The sequence below is a fragment of the Triplophysa rosa genome, linkage group LG2, assembly GCF_024868665.1.
Source record: "Triplophysa rosa linkage group LG2, Trosa_1v2, whole genome shotgun sequence".
In the NCBI taxonomy this organism is placed as follows: domain Eukaryota; kingdom Metazoa; phylum Chordata; class Actinopteri; order Cypriniformes; family Nemacheilidae; genus Triplophysa; species Triplophysa rosa.
The window spans coordinates 19,748,189-19,763,242 of NC_079891.1; the positions used below are offsets into that span (position 1 = coordinate 19,748,189).

The 15,054-nt window shown below is 40.0% G+C and overlaps 1 protein-coding gene across 1 annotated transcript; it reads right to left on the reverse strand.

Moving 5' to 3' along the window:
- Positions 1 to 429: 429 nt before the first annotated feature.
- On the reverse strand, positions 430 to 6,591 carry dlb (deltaB). Its single transcript, XM_057323190.1, has 7 exons — positions 6,374 to 6,591; positions 6,003 to 6,242; positions 5,578 to 5,644; positions 5,192 to 5,449; positions 4,363 to 4,724; positions 2,689 to 2,905; positions 430 to 2,414 (listed from the first exon to the last, which is right to left on the reverse strand). Exons 1-7 carry the CDS (start codon positions 6,422 to 6,424, stop codon positions 1,741 to 1,743), a joined length of 1,869 nt encoding a protein of 622 aa, XP_057179173.1. The 5' UTR covers positions 6,425 to 6,591; the 3' UTR covers positions 430 to 1,740.
- Between the last annotated feature and the right edge of the window lie 8,463 nt (positions 6,592 to 15,054).

The following is a 15,054-nucleotide window of genomic DNA, read 5'->3' on the forward strand; positions in this document are numbered from 1 at the left end:
ATTGGAGATTTACAGTAACGGGACGCTTGCTTAGTCAGCACTAGTTTATCTGATACTTTAATGGTTAGAAACGGATATTAAGATGATAAAAATGTATGAATAACTTAATAAAGCAAAAATCTGTGAGCAAGTAGGCTAAGTTAATTTGCAAAAACATGGTTTCAAATAATAATAATAACAATTAAAAATCAAACTGCAGTTGGGTTGTTTTGATTATGTAATCATAAAAATATAGCTAACTAGCAAAATAAAACACAATAAAAACATGACATAATAAAAAACATGATTTGATGAACTTTTAAAAACAGAATAAACCCTTCATTTGTTTTATAGGCAAGTGTTGTCTGTAGACAGAACACAGAGAACTAGATGTTTCTTATATAATTTATTTCAGATTTTCATTAAAGTAAAGTACATGTACAAAATAAATTAACATAAATTTTTACAAAGACATGACAATGATTGAAAGCAAAAGTACAAAATGCAAAATAGAAACTTAGGTGTAAATTTAGGATTAAATTAATCTAGCAAAAGTAATAAACATTCATTAGACATAAACTCCATTGAAAAATCTGATTTTATGTAATTTAACATTTTTACGATCCAATTACGAACATTTCCCCATCTCATTAGAGGAAGAAAACACGCTGCTTAATACGCTATACAAAACTTAAGCAAATCCTTCCCATTTGGTCTAAAGAACGTTGTTTAAACATATTCCTGACTGTGTTCTGCTAGCTTCCTTTCTCTACATATTTTTATTCTATTTTTTTAGAATGACAACATGGCAGATTCAGCTGAGTGAAACATTCTGACAAACATTCGGTGAAATAGTAAAAATAAAGAATTGAAACTATTATCCTCCTGAGAAAAAGGTCTTTGACAGTTTTTTCATTACTTTTATACAGACTGAGCCTAGACTGGAGTGCAATTAAACCAGCTCTTCTGTTTTACTTTTGTCTCTTTGAATAGAGGTATTTCATTTACTTCTCTTTGTACAGAGTTATTTTAATCCCTTGATCTTTGTATAAAGATATTAGTTCTCTGTATCTAGAGTTCTGTAACCTAAAGCAGTTCGGTTTTCTGTCTGTATTCTATTCACAGAGCCCAGCACACGTGTGCATGTTGGTTTCATTGTTTTTTGGTTTACAGAGTCGTCCACCCATACAGATGGTAAAGGTCCAATCCCATATTCAGTTGTTAATACATATTCATGCATTCATTCACCTGCTCATTCATTCATTCATTCATAAAAATTAAGACAAAAGCAAGTGCTACATCCAAATTCTTAATCCCTGCATGTGAGTGTGTGTAAGACATGTTTGTGTCTTTCTGTGTATGTGTTCATGCGTGTACTTTCATAAGTGGGGAGTGGACATGTAATTTGTACATAGATTTTTTGCTTAAAATGTATTTGTAAATGCGTTAGGGAAAGTGTGTAGGTCTTGTAACAAGTCACAATTTTTCTTCCCCGTTTTTAATCATTGTTTTACTTTCATTACCTTATTTTAAATAATCCTGTGGTGTGACACCTGTAGTAGGCTATCATAATGAATATAAAGTCTCATAACAATACATAATATTTATAAAAGAAGTTGCAAATTACTGTTTAATATAGCTGTAGATGAAGTATTGCATGTCACACCACAGGACACATCAGCCGTCCAATATTATTTTCTGTCAGATACCCATGTGAATGCATATGAGAGTTTGTGTGTTTAGCTTCGTATTAACACACACTCATCTGAGCCCTCCTCCAGCACTCCACAGGAAGTCCTGCCCTGCAGGCAGTGTGTTAGATCCGGCCAATGAGAGACTGAGTCTGCCCTCCGTGTTGGTGGGTTTCACCTGACTGACAGAATGATTATATGAATCTCTGTCATAGGGATAATGCTGCCTGTCCATATTATTCACTGTCTCCAAATCATTAAACACAGAATCGCACAGTTGCTGTCTATGTAACCTATGTCTCCTTCTCCTGATCACCACCAGCCCCACACACCCCCCCAAAAACACAGCTAGCACACCTAACACACACGACACTGCCATGGCTGAAGGGGAGGCCTGTGCAGCTCGAGGGGCCATCTTCTCCAAACCTCCCTGCACAGGGAACTCGCAGGTCAGCCCCATGAACCCAGGCACACACTGACACACCGGCCCTGAGAAGTGTGTGAAGCATGTTCCCCCGTGTAGACATGGGTTTGTGACACAAGCATCTGCTCGGAGACTGCAGTTTTTACCGGTGAAGCCTAGTGTACAGGTGCAGGTGTAGTCGTTTACGCCATCAATGCAGGTTCCAGCGTTTTGACACAGATAGCGAGTGCAGTCGTCGATGTTTGTCTCGCACCGGGAGCCGGTGAAACCAGGGCGGCAACGACACAAAGCGCTAGAACCCAGATCCACACATTCGCCACCTTCAACAAAAGAGACAACAGCGTTGCATTAGAGTAGGTATAGTAGAAGAGGTGAGGTTACACATCATCCTGAGAGTGTGGTGGAATAAGTGTTGTTTCGTTCAATGAGCCTTCAATTATCAATTAATGATTAGGTCACATGAAATATTGCTGGTCTTTCAAAAAAAGCTGGCTAACCAAAGAGAACAGAAGTTTAAAACTTCCCTTTTAGAGATACTGTTGGTGACCACCATTACTTTTCAACAGGGTTATATACAAAAAAGCTCCATCTCACCATTAGCACATGGTTTGTGACTGCAGCGGTCCAGTCTCTTCTCACAGTTGGATCCAGTAAAGGTTGGGGGGCAGCGGCAGACGTAGCCACCAGTGGTTTTCTCCTCACATGTGCCTCCGTTAAAGCAGGGGTCATCTGCGCATGTCATAGCGATGATCTCACAGTTCTTCCCATAGAATCCCTGAGGACACGTACAGGAGTAATCGTTCTCCAGATCCTACAGAGAAGGAAAAAATACATATTTTAATGAAGCTGAAACACTAAGGAGTTTAAGGCTTGAATAACTTTTGAAAAGTGCAAATAAAGCACATCTGATCATCTGAATTTACTAGCTTTTGAACAGATATTGAAGAAGAGATGTCTATTTAAGATGTACATAAGTGACTAGAAACATTTTAAATATTCTGAATAAATATATGTGGAAGGTTTAAAAAGATATAGCCCAAGAGAATGACTATTAATTATTACTACACAAGAGCATCAACAAATATTAATAACAGATAAAACTGTTTGCTTTTCATGTGAGCTTTTTGTTTTTCTATGAACGTTTTGTATATTAGAATAAAACATATTCAGTTGTTAAATGGTGATGTAAGGAATACTGTTTCCGGGTCCAAGCATCTATTCATTTCAAGCGGGGCTACACCCTAAACAGCTATTAATGAGCACTGTTTACTCACATCCCATATTTTATTTATTAACTCACACAACAGTCTGCAGGCTTACGGAACCTCTGACATCAATATTTGAATAAATTATGAAAAATGAATCACTGACTGGCCATGTCGGATTTCGTTACAAAGATAAAGGTTAGGATCTTGGTTTTCCGATAGTTTTACAGCTCGCCATGAGCGTATATTAGCATTTTTTGTTGTTTGCCTATAGCATCTTATTGAGCATTTGGACCCGGAAACAGTATGACCTTCCATATATGGTGGTGCGTGACGTCAGAATAAACAACCGAATATTTCCTGATGTGCTGAGCTTTCCCTTTTGGCCAAACAATTTTGTCAAATAAATACCCTAAAAAATTAGCGGTTTGTCCATTTTGTACCACACACCCCATTTTGATAATGATAATCTAACCTTAGGGGGCATTATTGTGCAAATCTCCCAATGCCCCTGAAAATCAATAAAATAAAGAAAGAATATTATATAAATTAGGTAAAAAGACCTATTTATAGGAAACTAAACAAAATAATGACAATCAATTTAATGACATTAACCATGTAAACTCATTTGTTTCATTAGTGGTCTCTGACTATTAGACCCCACCATATATTTAAAGCTCCAGTGTATGAAAATTAGCAGCATCTAGCAGTGAGGTTGCGAGTTGCAATATGGAGGCTCACACAGAACTAAAATGTTTTCACATTTTCGCTTTTTTGCAGAAGGAGATAACAAATTTACGTAACGCGCTCTGTAGAGCAGTTTGTCCATTTAGAGCTACTGTAGAAACAACATGGCGAATTCCATGTAAGGAGACCCGTGGTGTATGTAGATAGAAATAGCTCATTCTAAGGTAATAAAAACATAACGCTTCATTATGTAAGGTCTTTATACACCTCTGAAGACATAGTTATGTATATTATATTGCATTTCTGTCAATAGAACCTCCAAAAAATTACACATTAGACCTTTAATGTCATAATGATCATATGACGTTCGACTTACATTGCAACTGCCTCCATTTTTGCAGGGGTTGCAGTCACACTCATTGATCTCCAGCTCACAGTTTGTGCCACCGTAACCCGGCCGGCAAGTGCAGGTGTAGCTTCCCTGTCCGGTGTTGGTGCAGGTGGCGCCGTTAGCACAGGGTTTGTGGTTGGTGCAGTAGTTGAGGTCCTGGTTGCAGAAGAGGCCGCCCCAGCCCTCCTTACACACACACTGCCACGGCTGTGAGCAGGTCCCGTGCAGGCACCCCGGGTAATGCACGCACTCGCTGCAGGAGGGCCCCTGCCACCCCAAACGACACTTACACTCACCAGGTGACTCGCAGTAACCATGCCTCTCGCTGCAGTCGGCAGAGCAGATGGCTGTGGGAGGAGAGAAAGAGAGGGGGGGTCAGGCACACCACACACAGACAAACCCCGCCCCCCGGAGTGGGCAGATGAATGGGTGTGTTAAGTGTTGGGGCCAGCAGCTGGTGAGCTGACAGAGGTAATGCACTCTTTTGTATGTGAGCTGTGGACAAGCGTGCACACACACACACAGAATGATTTGAGAGTGTGTATCGTTGAGTTTCATTGTTCTGCTGAACAAAAGGAGTGCAGAAGCTTTGGAGAAGCTGCTCAGCTTCCATCAGGCACACACACAGACTAGATAACGGGGATGTTTCCCTGCTGCTCAGGTTCCAACACTGAACAAACACACACCATCATCTTCACTCACATATAAATACAGAGTAATCAGGAAGGGCTATTTCTTTTCAGTCCAGACATGTTGTCCCGGGGGACTGAACAGACATCTGACACACAAAGCTAAACACACAGGTGGCACTCACGGTCAGAGCAGTAGTCTCCCCGCCATCCTTCCAGGCATTCCTTGTTTCCATTCTCATCACAGGTGTAATGTCCCAGCGTGTCATCACGGGGACGGCAGTAATCTGAACATGCCTCGCCGTGGTAACCCTCATCGCAGAAAACGTGATATGAGTAACGGAGCTCACTCTGTTCGCCAAAATGAACATCCTGAGACCAATCCTCCCCGATTGCCAGGCGTCTCCGCGTGGCTAAACGACTGATCAGGTTGTTTTGATTCTCTGTGGTAGAAAAAGGTACGAATAAATAATACATTTGTAAATTGCATATTGTATAATGTAAATTGTAATTTAGTGAGGTATCGTCAGTATCTTTCCTTTCTGACAATCTTGGAAACAGGGTGACCCACCTGTGTAGTCATGATGCTCTTTGGGAGACTCTGCATTCCATGCCTCAATAATAAGAGAGAATGTCCCCTAAAAGAAGATTTGATTATTAAAAACAAGAATAGAGCAGATCTTCACGTGGTCTTTGCAGGATGATGAAACTGAGAAGCTATACCATCTCAGCAATTAAATATCATATTTCAAATGATATTCACATCTATTTCTAATGAACTGACATGTAAACATTTGTTTACGATTGTTTACCTGTACTATGTAGTTGGTTGAGGACACCTTATGTACGTTATGCAGTAATAAAATTGATATGGGTCTATCTATTTTATTATTAGGCCTACATATAGACCATCTGATTAAATACATCATACAAAAATAACCATTGTTTGCTAGACTTAATCCAGTGTATAATATTACAAACGTCAATAAAGTTTACCGGCCACTTGAAGTGGAAAGGGACGCGGATGGCAGCGCTGTTGGCTATAGAGCTCTGGTCCGCTCGGAGGATACTCGTCTGACCGGTTCCGAAAGTGCACGGCGGTTCGGCGGAGATCACGTCTTCTGAATGCTTAAGACAAATCCTGAAGAAGATGTTGCAATCTCGAGTTCTCCTACAATATCTCCTTGATGTTATGAACGAGTGAACTTTCAATTCAAACACTCCCGATGAAGCCACCTGTCCAACAATAGAGAAACCACAGGTGAGTATTGCCTCTTTTGATACAAATAAACAATGCATTTATAACAAAAATAAACAAAACACTTAATTAAAGTAAAGAATGAGCATGCGAATCAAATAAGCCTTACCAAATGCAAAAGCGACAGAGACAGAAGACAGTACAAAGAAAGATGCGCCATCCTGCTCAGTGTCCCAGTTAATCCAAAACTTCACGCAAGTATCTTCATCCGTTACTTTCCAAACGTCCTCGTGTTTAGAGTTCCAGAAAATAAATAAATAAATAAGAAACGTTCTACTAAATCCTCGGCACGTCCGTAGAAGTCATGTGTGATTGAGGAAAACAGCCCTCTCACCTCCGTTCTTCAGCGCGATGCGGCTCGTCTTCATTGAATGTCTTGATAAATGGGCACAGTTATATACATCTCGCCCCCCTCCGGATGACGTCAGAGGGGACATATGGCCTAATATTGGGCTGATTAAATTGATCTGCTCGATGTGGCAGCGGGGCTGATGAGGTCTGAGGTAGGGTTAAAGTTGGCCACATTGCTGCTGGCATAAACAGAGAATTGTAGTGACAGGTATTTAGACCAGATGGCCACAGAGTGGCTGAAGTATGCAAAGGTGACGAAACTTACTTTAAAACAGTGTGTGAAATATTACAAAATGTAACATTGCAAATCTTTAGTCCCCCTCTTTTAAATGAGTAAGAAATAAATCAAAATATTTGCAAATTCAAGTAGCCTATATTTCTTACATTTTATATAGCAATGTAGTTATGTGTTATATAAGTAAAATATATATATATATTGGAAAAGTAAGAAGTTTGAAGTTTGTGAATTAATTATTTGTTGTATTAAGTTTATACATTGTGTAAATAACAGCTGTTATGTTCCTTAATAAATTTATTTACAAAATAAAAGATAAAACCCAAAATCAAATAGATTTTGCCTCAATAAATTATAAAAACGTAAGTAAATAGTAGGTTGTACTTTTTATCACCCCCACACCCCCCAACCCAAATATAACCTTGATCCACCGGCGCGTGCGGGCCGCCGGGGCCGGGGAAGCCATACGTTTTATGTGGACCGTTCTGTGTGTGTGTGTGTCTTTTGTTGTGCAGTGCTGCATGCAGAGACGCGCAGACTGCCCTGCTCTGGAGGATGGGTGGGGAAATATCATCATGACGCTTTTGTGTGGGTCAGCGACAACAGCTGTATGTTAACAGGCGGCACATGGTCACTTATTGTCCACCCCAAACCGCCCGGACGCACCCAACCGGCATCTGTTGCGGTCGACAAAACCCCTCCAGCTATTCCACCTACACTCGTTATAACGTTTTTTAACTGTTTATACGTAGGTCTATATGCTCGGTTTATGAAATATCAAAAGTAACATCTGCGAGCAAGTATATCATTCAACACAACCTAATTCGATTTTGAAGTAGAGCAGCAGCTGTGATGTGATACGTGTGTGTGCGTGCGTGTGTGTGCGTGCGTGTGTGTGTGTGTGTGTGCGTGCGTGCGTGCATGCGTGTGTGTGTGTGTGTGGGTGTGGGTGCGTGCGTGCGTGTGTGTGTGTGTGTGTGTGCGTGCGTGCGTGTGTGTGTGCGCGGCGTTTGAGGAGGTCGGACACACTCGTGCTGGCTGTGCTGTTGTTATGGTAATTAGTGACGCGTGCCTCAGAACTCTTTCAATGAGCCATAACCATAATGCATCACTTTTAATGTATTTAAAAGGAGGCCTTACAAATAATTACTTAAAGACCACAGATATTTGAAAATAAAATATACAAGTTGGTGACAACAGTCAGTCAGGGACCGTGGAGACGTGAATTACTTGTAACCTATTATTAATCAGTATGCAACAAAAACTTGTGCTGGGAGGGTGCATGTCTACAAACATAGTGTTGTTTTCAATTGTCTTATGCGATGTGCCAGTAAAGAGCTTGAGTGAGTTTGAGATCAATAATAGAAATAGTGGAGTGTGAATGTTATTCTGCACCAGATTTCTGTGGTCCGTGGATAATGAGAATGCACAGGTCACTTAATGTATGTTTTTGAGATATTGGACATTGAAAGAACATCTAATGTTAGGAAAGGTAAACATAGATGTCTTGTGCTATTAATCCAATCACACCATTAAGTTTCATTCATAATTATTCTTGCATTAACTGTCAACTATAAAACATATCAATGTCTCAAAATCATCAAAAGACAACTTCAGTATTTTAGGTTTTTATGCAGCTTTTTGCAGTAAAACATAATCCAAATCAGACATAATTAAACACAAACATACGTGCCATGCAAGAATTTGGCAAGTGCTAAGTTTAGTTTCTATGAAAAGCAGGTCACACATGGTCCAGCCGAAAACCTTAGGATTTGGGACCCCTGACATCTGCATCTTTGAGAGAAAGGGGACCAAAGAGAGAGTTTCCAAAGCAGGATTTCAAAGTGCTTAGGCAGAGGTAAACAAGTACGATTGGAAACATAAATTATAAAAGTATGTGGACACACTTTCATTTCATTTCCGATTCATTGAAACTCAAGTCTGTTAGCAGTCTTCACAAAATGAAGTAATATGTCATACTACACTGGTTTGTGACGCATGGGGCGAACAAACTACAAGAACGAAAACATGAATGCTTCATGGATTAACCTTTTAGGTTTGTAGATATTTATGTGCCACAACCTCATGCTTCAGTTATTTTATCACAAAATCAGTATATTTTACCTTGTAACTTATGTTGTCATTGTAGCCTATATTAAATTCTTTCTATTTTTAATGTTTTTCAGATATTGCTTACTAGTAATGTGATCTTTTAATCAGGAACATTATTAACTTAACATAAAAAACTAAACTATTTGGGAGATGGAGTTGACATATCTTTCTTAAAGAAACATGTTGCCCAAAAAGGAGAATTCTGTCTTTATTCACTCACCCTCAAGTTGTTCCAAATCTGATCTGATGTTCTGATGAACACAGAGAAAGATGTTTAGAAGAATGCTTGTAACCAAACAGTTGGCTAGTTGACATTGACTATAAGGAAACATTGCTTTATAGATGTCTTTAACAGTATGAACTTTAAAAGTATGAACATAGCCCGGTTCTGTCAACTTTGCACTGGTGACTTATAAAGCATCGCGTTAACTTTAAAATCTTGCTTATTACCTATAAAGCCCTACATGGTTTAGCTCCTCAATACTTGAGTGAACTCCTCTTGTATTACAGTCCTTCACGTGCATTACGCTCTCAGGCGTCCTATCAGTTGGTAATACCTAGAATTTTAAAATCAAGTGCAGGTGGTAGATCCTTTTCCTATCTAGAGCCTAAACTTTGGAATAGTCTTCCCTGCACTGTCCGGGAGGCAGACACACTGTCAGTTTAAATCTAGACTAAAGACGCATCTTTTTAATCTTGCATACACTACTCTTCCATAATATAAATCCTTTGAGGGTTTAGGCTGCATTAGTTAGATCAACTGGAACCAAAAACACAACTGATGTACTTGTTGCATCAAAGAGTGCAGAACAGTACTCTACTCTCAGCCAGTCTTGTCTCATTGTTCCAAGGTTACCACAGCGAGCCGGATGCAGTTCATGGCCAGACCTGATGGTAGAGCGGAGAATGGGTAGCGGCGACCTAACAAGAGCTGAGATGATAGAGCTGATTTAAAGAAGGATGCGGTCACCTGACACGTCTTCACCACAAAATTTCAAATGCTATTAGATTATTAATGATAATCTTAAAACTATAATTTACCTTATTAGTAAGTTTATTTATTTTTATTTAGTCTTGTTGTGCAAGCACTGTCGAGCTTGTGCAGAGGCAGCAGCTTTTGCCAGAGGGGAACTGGAATCCCCTGGTTGGGTCTGGGTTCTCCTTTGGTTTTTCTCTCGATTAGAGTTTTGGGTTCCTCGCCACCGTTTGCATACTGTCCATTTGCCTGGCCGGGGGGGCTGCTTTAGAATTTTAAAGTTTTACTTAATATTGCATATAGGAATTTATAGTCTGTTATATTTGACCTGTGCTTCTCTCTCCTTTATCTTAAATGTTTGCTCTCACTGTGTGTGCGTACTTGTTTGTGTACGTGTGTGCGTGCGTGCGCATCCGTGTGTGTGTGTGTGTGTGTGTCTATTTCTATGTGTGTTAGTACGTGCGCATATTGTGTGTGTGGAGTGTTTTGTATGTGGGTATGTCTGTCTTCTGTGTTTTCACCTATTTCTTGTTTTTACAGGTACAACTTTAATTGTTTTGCTTATAGTCAATATGTCTTATGTACAGCTGCTTTGTAACAATGAAAATTGTAAAAAGCGCTATATACAGTAAATAAAGTTGAGTTGAGTTGAGTTGAGTCTTTGTTCTTTTGAACACAAAAGAAGATATTTTGAAGAATGTTGGAACGCATATGTTCTAGGGCACTTTTGACTATACCATTGTAATTTTTCCTAGTTTGTATTTTACCATTTTAGTAATTAATTTTATATTTAATGTTGGCTAAAACTGTGGGAAATGTTTTGTCACATGTTTGAAAAACCCAGAAGTTCTTAAACATCAATAATTCTCATGCCCAGTGTTTTGCAAGTATCTGTATCTGTTCATCTTAGAATCTGAGTAAGAGAATAAGTTTGCGTTTGCATCTGTGTCTTCATTAAATTATTGCATGTGTGCATGTTGACTCATTATCAGTGTGGTGCAGATGGGCAATGAATGATTTGTGTCTCAAATGTGTGTGTTTGGGGGATGGTGGTCCCTTGGGGTAGGACACAGGCATGGCAGGAGCATGGGAACTCCAGAACACCCCACACTCCACATGCATACATCAATTTTTATGACCCCATATCTAGATAACTCAGATCCCCACCAACATACACTCACCTAAAGGATTATTAGGAACACCATACTAATACGGTGTTTGACCCCCTTTCGCCTTCAGAACTGCCTTAATTCTACGTGGCATTGATTCAACAAGGTGCTGAAAGCATTCTTTAGAAATGTTGGCCCATATTGATAGGATAGCATCTTGCAGTTGATGGAGATTTGTGGGATGCACATCCAGGGCACGAAGCTCCCGTTCCACCACATCCCAAAGATGTTCTATCGGGTTGAGATCTGGTGACTGTGGGGGCCATTCTAGTACAGTGAACTCATTGTCATGTTCAAGAAACCAATTTGAAATGATTCGAGCTTTGTGACATGGTGCATTATCCTGCTGGAAGTAGCCATTAGAGGATGGGTACATGGTGGTCATAAAGGGATGGACATGGTCAGAAACAATGCTCAGGTAGGCCGTGGCATTTAAACGATGCCCAATTGGCACTAAGGGGCCTAAAGTGTGCCAAGAAAACATCCCCCACACCATTACACCACCACCACCAGCCTGCACAGTGGTAACAAGGCATGATGGATCCATGTTCTCATTCTGTTTACGCCAAATTCTGACTCTACCATTTGAATGTCTCAACAGAAATCGAGACTCATCAGACCAGGCAACATTTTTCCAGTCTTCAACTGTCCAATTTTGGTGAGCTCGTGCAAATTGTAGCCTCTTTTTCCTATTTGTAGTGGAGATGAGTGGTACCCGGTGGGGTCTTCTGCTGTTGTAGCCCATCTGCCTCAAGGTTGTGCGTGTTGTGGCTTCACAAATGCTTTGCTGCATACCTCGGTTGTAACGAGTGGTTATTTCAGTCAAAGTTGCTCTTCTATCAGCTTGAATCAGTCGGCCCATTCTCCTCTGACCTCTAGCATCAACAAGGCATTTTCGCCCACAGGACTGCCGCATACTGGATGTTTTTCCCTTTTCACACCATTCTTTGTAAACCCTAGAAATGGTTGTGCGTGAAAATCCCAGTAACTGAGCAGATTGTGAAATACTCAGACCGGCCCGTCTGGCACCAACAACCATGCCACGCTCAAAATTGCTTAAATCACCTTTCTTTCCCATTCTGACATTCAGTTTGGAGTTCAGGAGATTGTCTTGACCAGGACCACACCCCTAAATGCATTGAAGCAACTGCCATGTGATTGGTTGATTAGATAATTGCATTAATGAGAAATTGAACAGGTGTTCCTAATAATCCTTTAGGTGAGTGTATATGTCCATGCAAACAGGCCTGCAATAAGCCATACAGACTTTCCTCTTACCAAACCATCAAGCACCACAGCGTCGAGCTAAGTTATGAAAACTGCTGTAACTAAATTAAAACAGGGTATTAAAGCTGCCAACAAAGAAAATAAAACTCTTACATCCTCACACACATACATATAAATCTAGTTTAATGCATAGCGATGTCCATCTAGAATCCTGATCTGAGAGAACATGCCAGACCACGCACATTCATACAATCACATCACCGATAGATGACACTCAGCTAAAAGATTTCCACACGTCATGGCATCTGCTTGCCGAGGAGACTGGCTCCCATAGGACATTTCACACACACAATATATCTGCCTGCGTTAGTGACCCATACCGGACCAGCATCCTGAGGACGCACACACATCTAACTACATCTGTTGGTCCCTGGGGACAACAGACCAGTCCTTTATACGCACACACATGCATACACACACGCGTACAAAATCTGCTGGCCTTGAGGGAAAAACTAACCTTTGCCCGATGATCAAACTATTTAAATGTGTGCAGGACCAGAACTGATGTGTGTGTGTGCAGCTGCTGTGTTTTAAGCATGACAGGAATAATCTTACCGAAACTGATCTCTTATATTCAGACTAGGACACACAAAAGTGTTGCATAGTTGAGGTGTGGTCAGCTTGACTGCTCTGATATATTGAGCTGTGGTTGAGTCTGGCCTGGGTCATGTTCCCATTCTGTTCACTTTTCTCTTTTCAGTTTGTTTTTACTGTTGCTATAATAATAATAATAATATGTTTTATTTATATAGCACATTTCAAGAGCCCAAGGATGCTTCACAAAAAGGAACATTCACACAGTCAAATTTTTTTTTTTAAGTCATCATATCTACAAATAATTGACAACAACAGATCACAAAAACAGGTAACATTCATACAAACAGGGTCAAGACAAATATCAACAAATAATTGACAGACAATAGATAACACAAATAGATACACACATACAATTACATAAAAAATGGTCAGTTAGCCTACAGGTGAGAAGTTCGGAAAAAATGGAAACTGTTAGTCTGAGAAAGTATTGAATAGATGAGTTTTAAGTGGAGACTTGAAGGTCTGTAGAGTAGGGACAGCACGAAGACTACAGGGCAGCCTATACCATAATTTCGGGCCTAAAATACAGAACGCCCTACCGCCCACTGTAGAGAGCCTGTAGCTAGGCACAACAAGAAAGCTGTCATTGCTAGATCTGAGAGTCCTGGCAGGAGCATATGGTGGCAATAACTCAGCAAGGTACTGAGGTGCAAGGCCATGACAGGATTTGTACACTAAAATAATACTTTAAACTGAATGCGATTTGCCGCAGGAAGCTAGTAAAGTTGATGAAGGATGGGAGTGATATGTGACAATTTTTTGTTAAATGTAAGTACTCGAGCAGCAGAGTTCTGTACCATTTGAAGACGATCAATACTTTGGCAGGTAAGCCACATAATAAGGAGTTGCACTAATCCAGTCTAGAGGTAATAAAAGCATGGACTACAGTTTCAGCATCATGAAGACTGAGTGAGGGACGTATACAAGCAATATTACGCAGTTGAAAGAAACATGCTTTAACAGGAAGCACATAGATGAGAAATAAGAGTGGACCAAGAACTGAACCCTGTGGTACACCACAAGAGACAGTAGCTGTATGAGATCTATACTTATCAATCCTTACGAAACTCTGCCTATCCGATAGATATGAAGTTAGCCACTGAAGAGCAACACAAGTGATACAGATTTCAGATAGTCGAGAAAGGAGTACAGAGTGGCAGACAGTGTCAAATTCTGCACTTAAATCAAGTACATTTACATTTACATTTTATCCAAAGCGACTTACGTTGCATTGTATTATACATATTGATTCTGACTATGCGCAAGGATAGCTAAGTAGCACAAGGATACTGTAGGCACCTGAGTCAGAAACCAGGAGGAGATCATTAACCACTTTTAAAAGCGCTGTCTCAGTGCTATGTGAGGGGCAGAAGCCTGATTGAAACGGCTCATAAACATTATTTTTCTCCAAAGGATTCTCAAGAATTTTAGCAACAAATAGGAGATTTGATATCGGTCTAAAATTGTTCATAGCGGTGATGTCAAGACCAGGTTTCTTAAGGATCAGAGTAATGGCAGCTACTTTTAGATCCTGTGGGACATAACCAGTGGTGAGGGATCCGTTTATAATAAGCGTAATGGATTGAATGAGCGATGGCAAGACGGTTTTGAGTAGGTATGTTGGAATAAGATCGAGCGTACATGAGGCAGAGTTCAATTTCGTAATCAGTTGTTTAACCGCAGATGTACTTGTGAGCAAGAAATTGCTAAGAGGATGATCTACTAGGGGCGAAAAATGGTGAGGACAGACAGATGGAGAGAAAACTTGGTAGATGTTATCAATTTTACTTTGAAAAAATGACTGGAAATGTTCACAAAGATCAACAGAGCCATTAATTGCTTTGGAATATGGTTTAACAAGTTTGTTGAGAGAACAGGGCTTTTGGTTTACACCTAGCTTTGTTAATAACAGTGGAGAGGTAGGAAGAGAGTGCAGTATTTAATGCTTCTTTGTATAACACTACTGACTCTGAGAGAGCAATGGCATGCATTTCAAGGAACGATTTTTAAAAAAGTCACTATCATTAACTAACTATCATTAAAAAGTCAGAATCCCAAAACTA

Bases quoted from the DNA above. Each gene is read 5' to 3' on its own strand.
- dlb (XM_057323190.1), bottom strand. From the start codon at position 6,424: ATGGCGCATCTTTCTTTGTACTGTCTTCTGTCTCTGTCGCTTTTGCAT. The intron at 5,645-6,002 runs GTAAACTTTATT...ATCTTCTTTTAG, and splicing joins CTTTCCACTTCAAGTGGCCG to GGGACATTCTCTCTTATTAT. The intron at 5,450-5,577 runs GTGGGTCACCCT...TTTCTACCACAG, and splicing joins AGAGCATCATGACTACACAG to AGAATCAAAACAACCTGATC.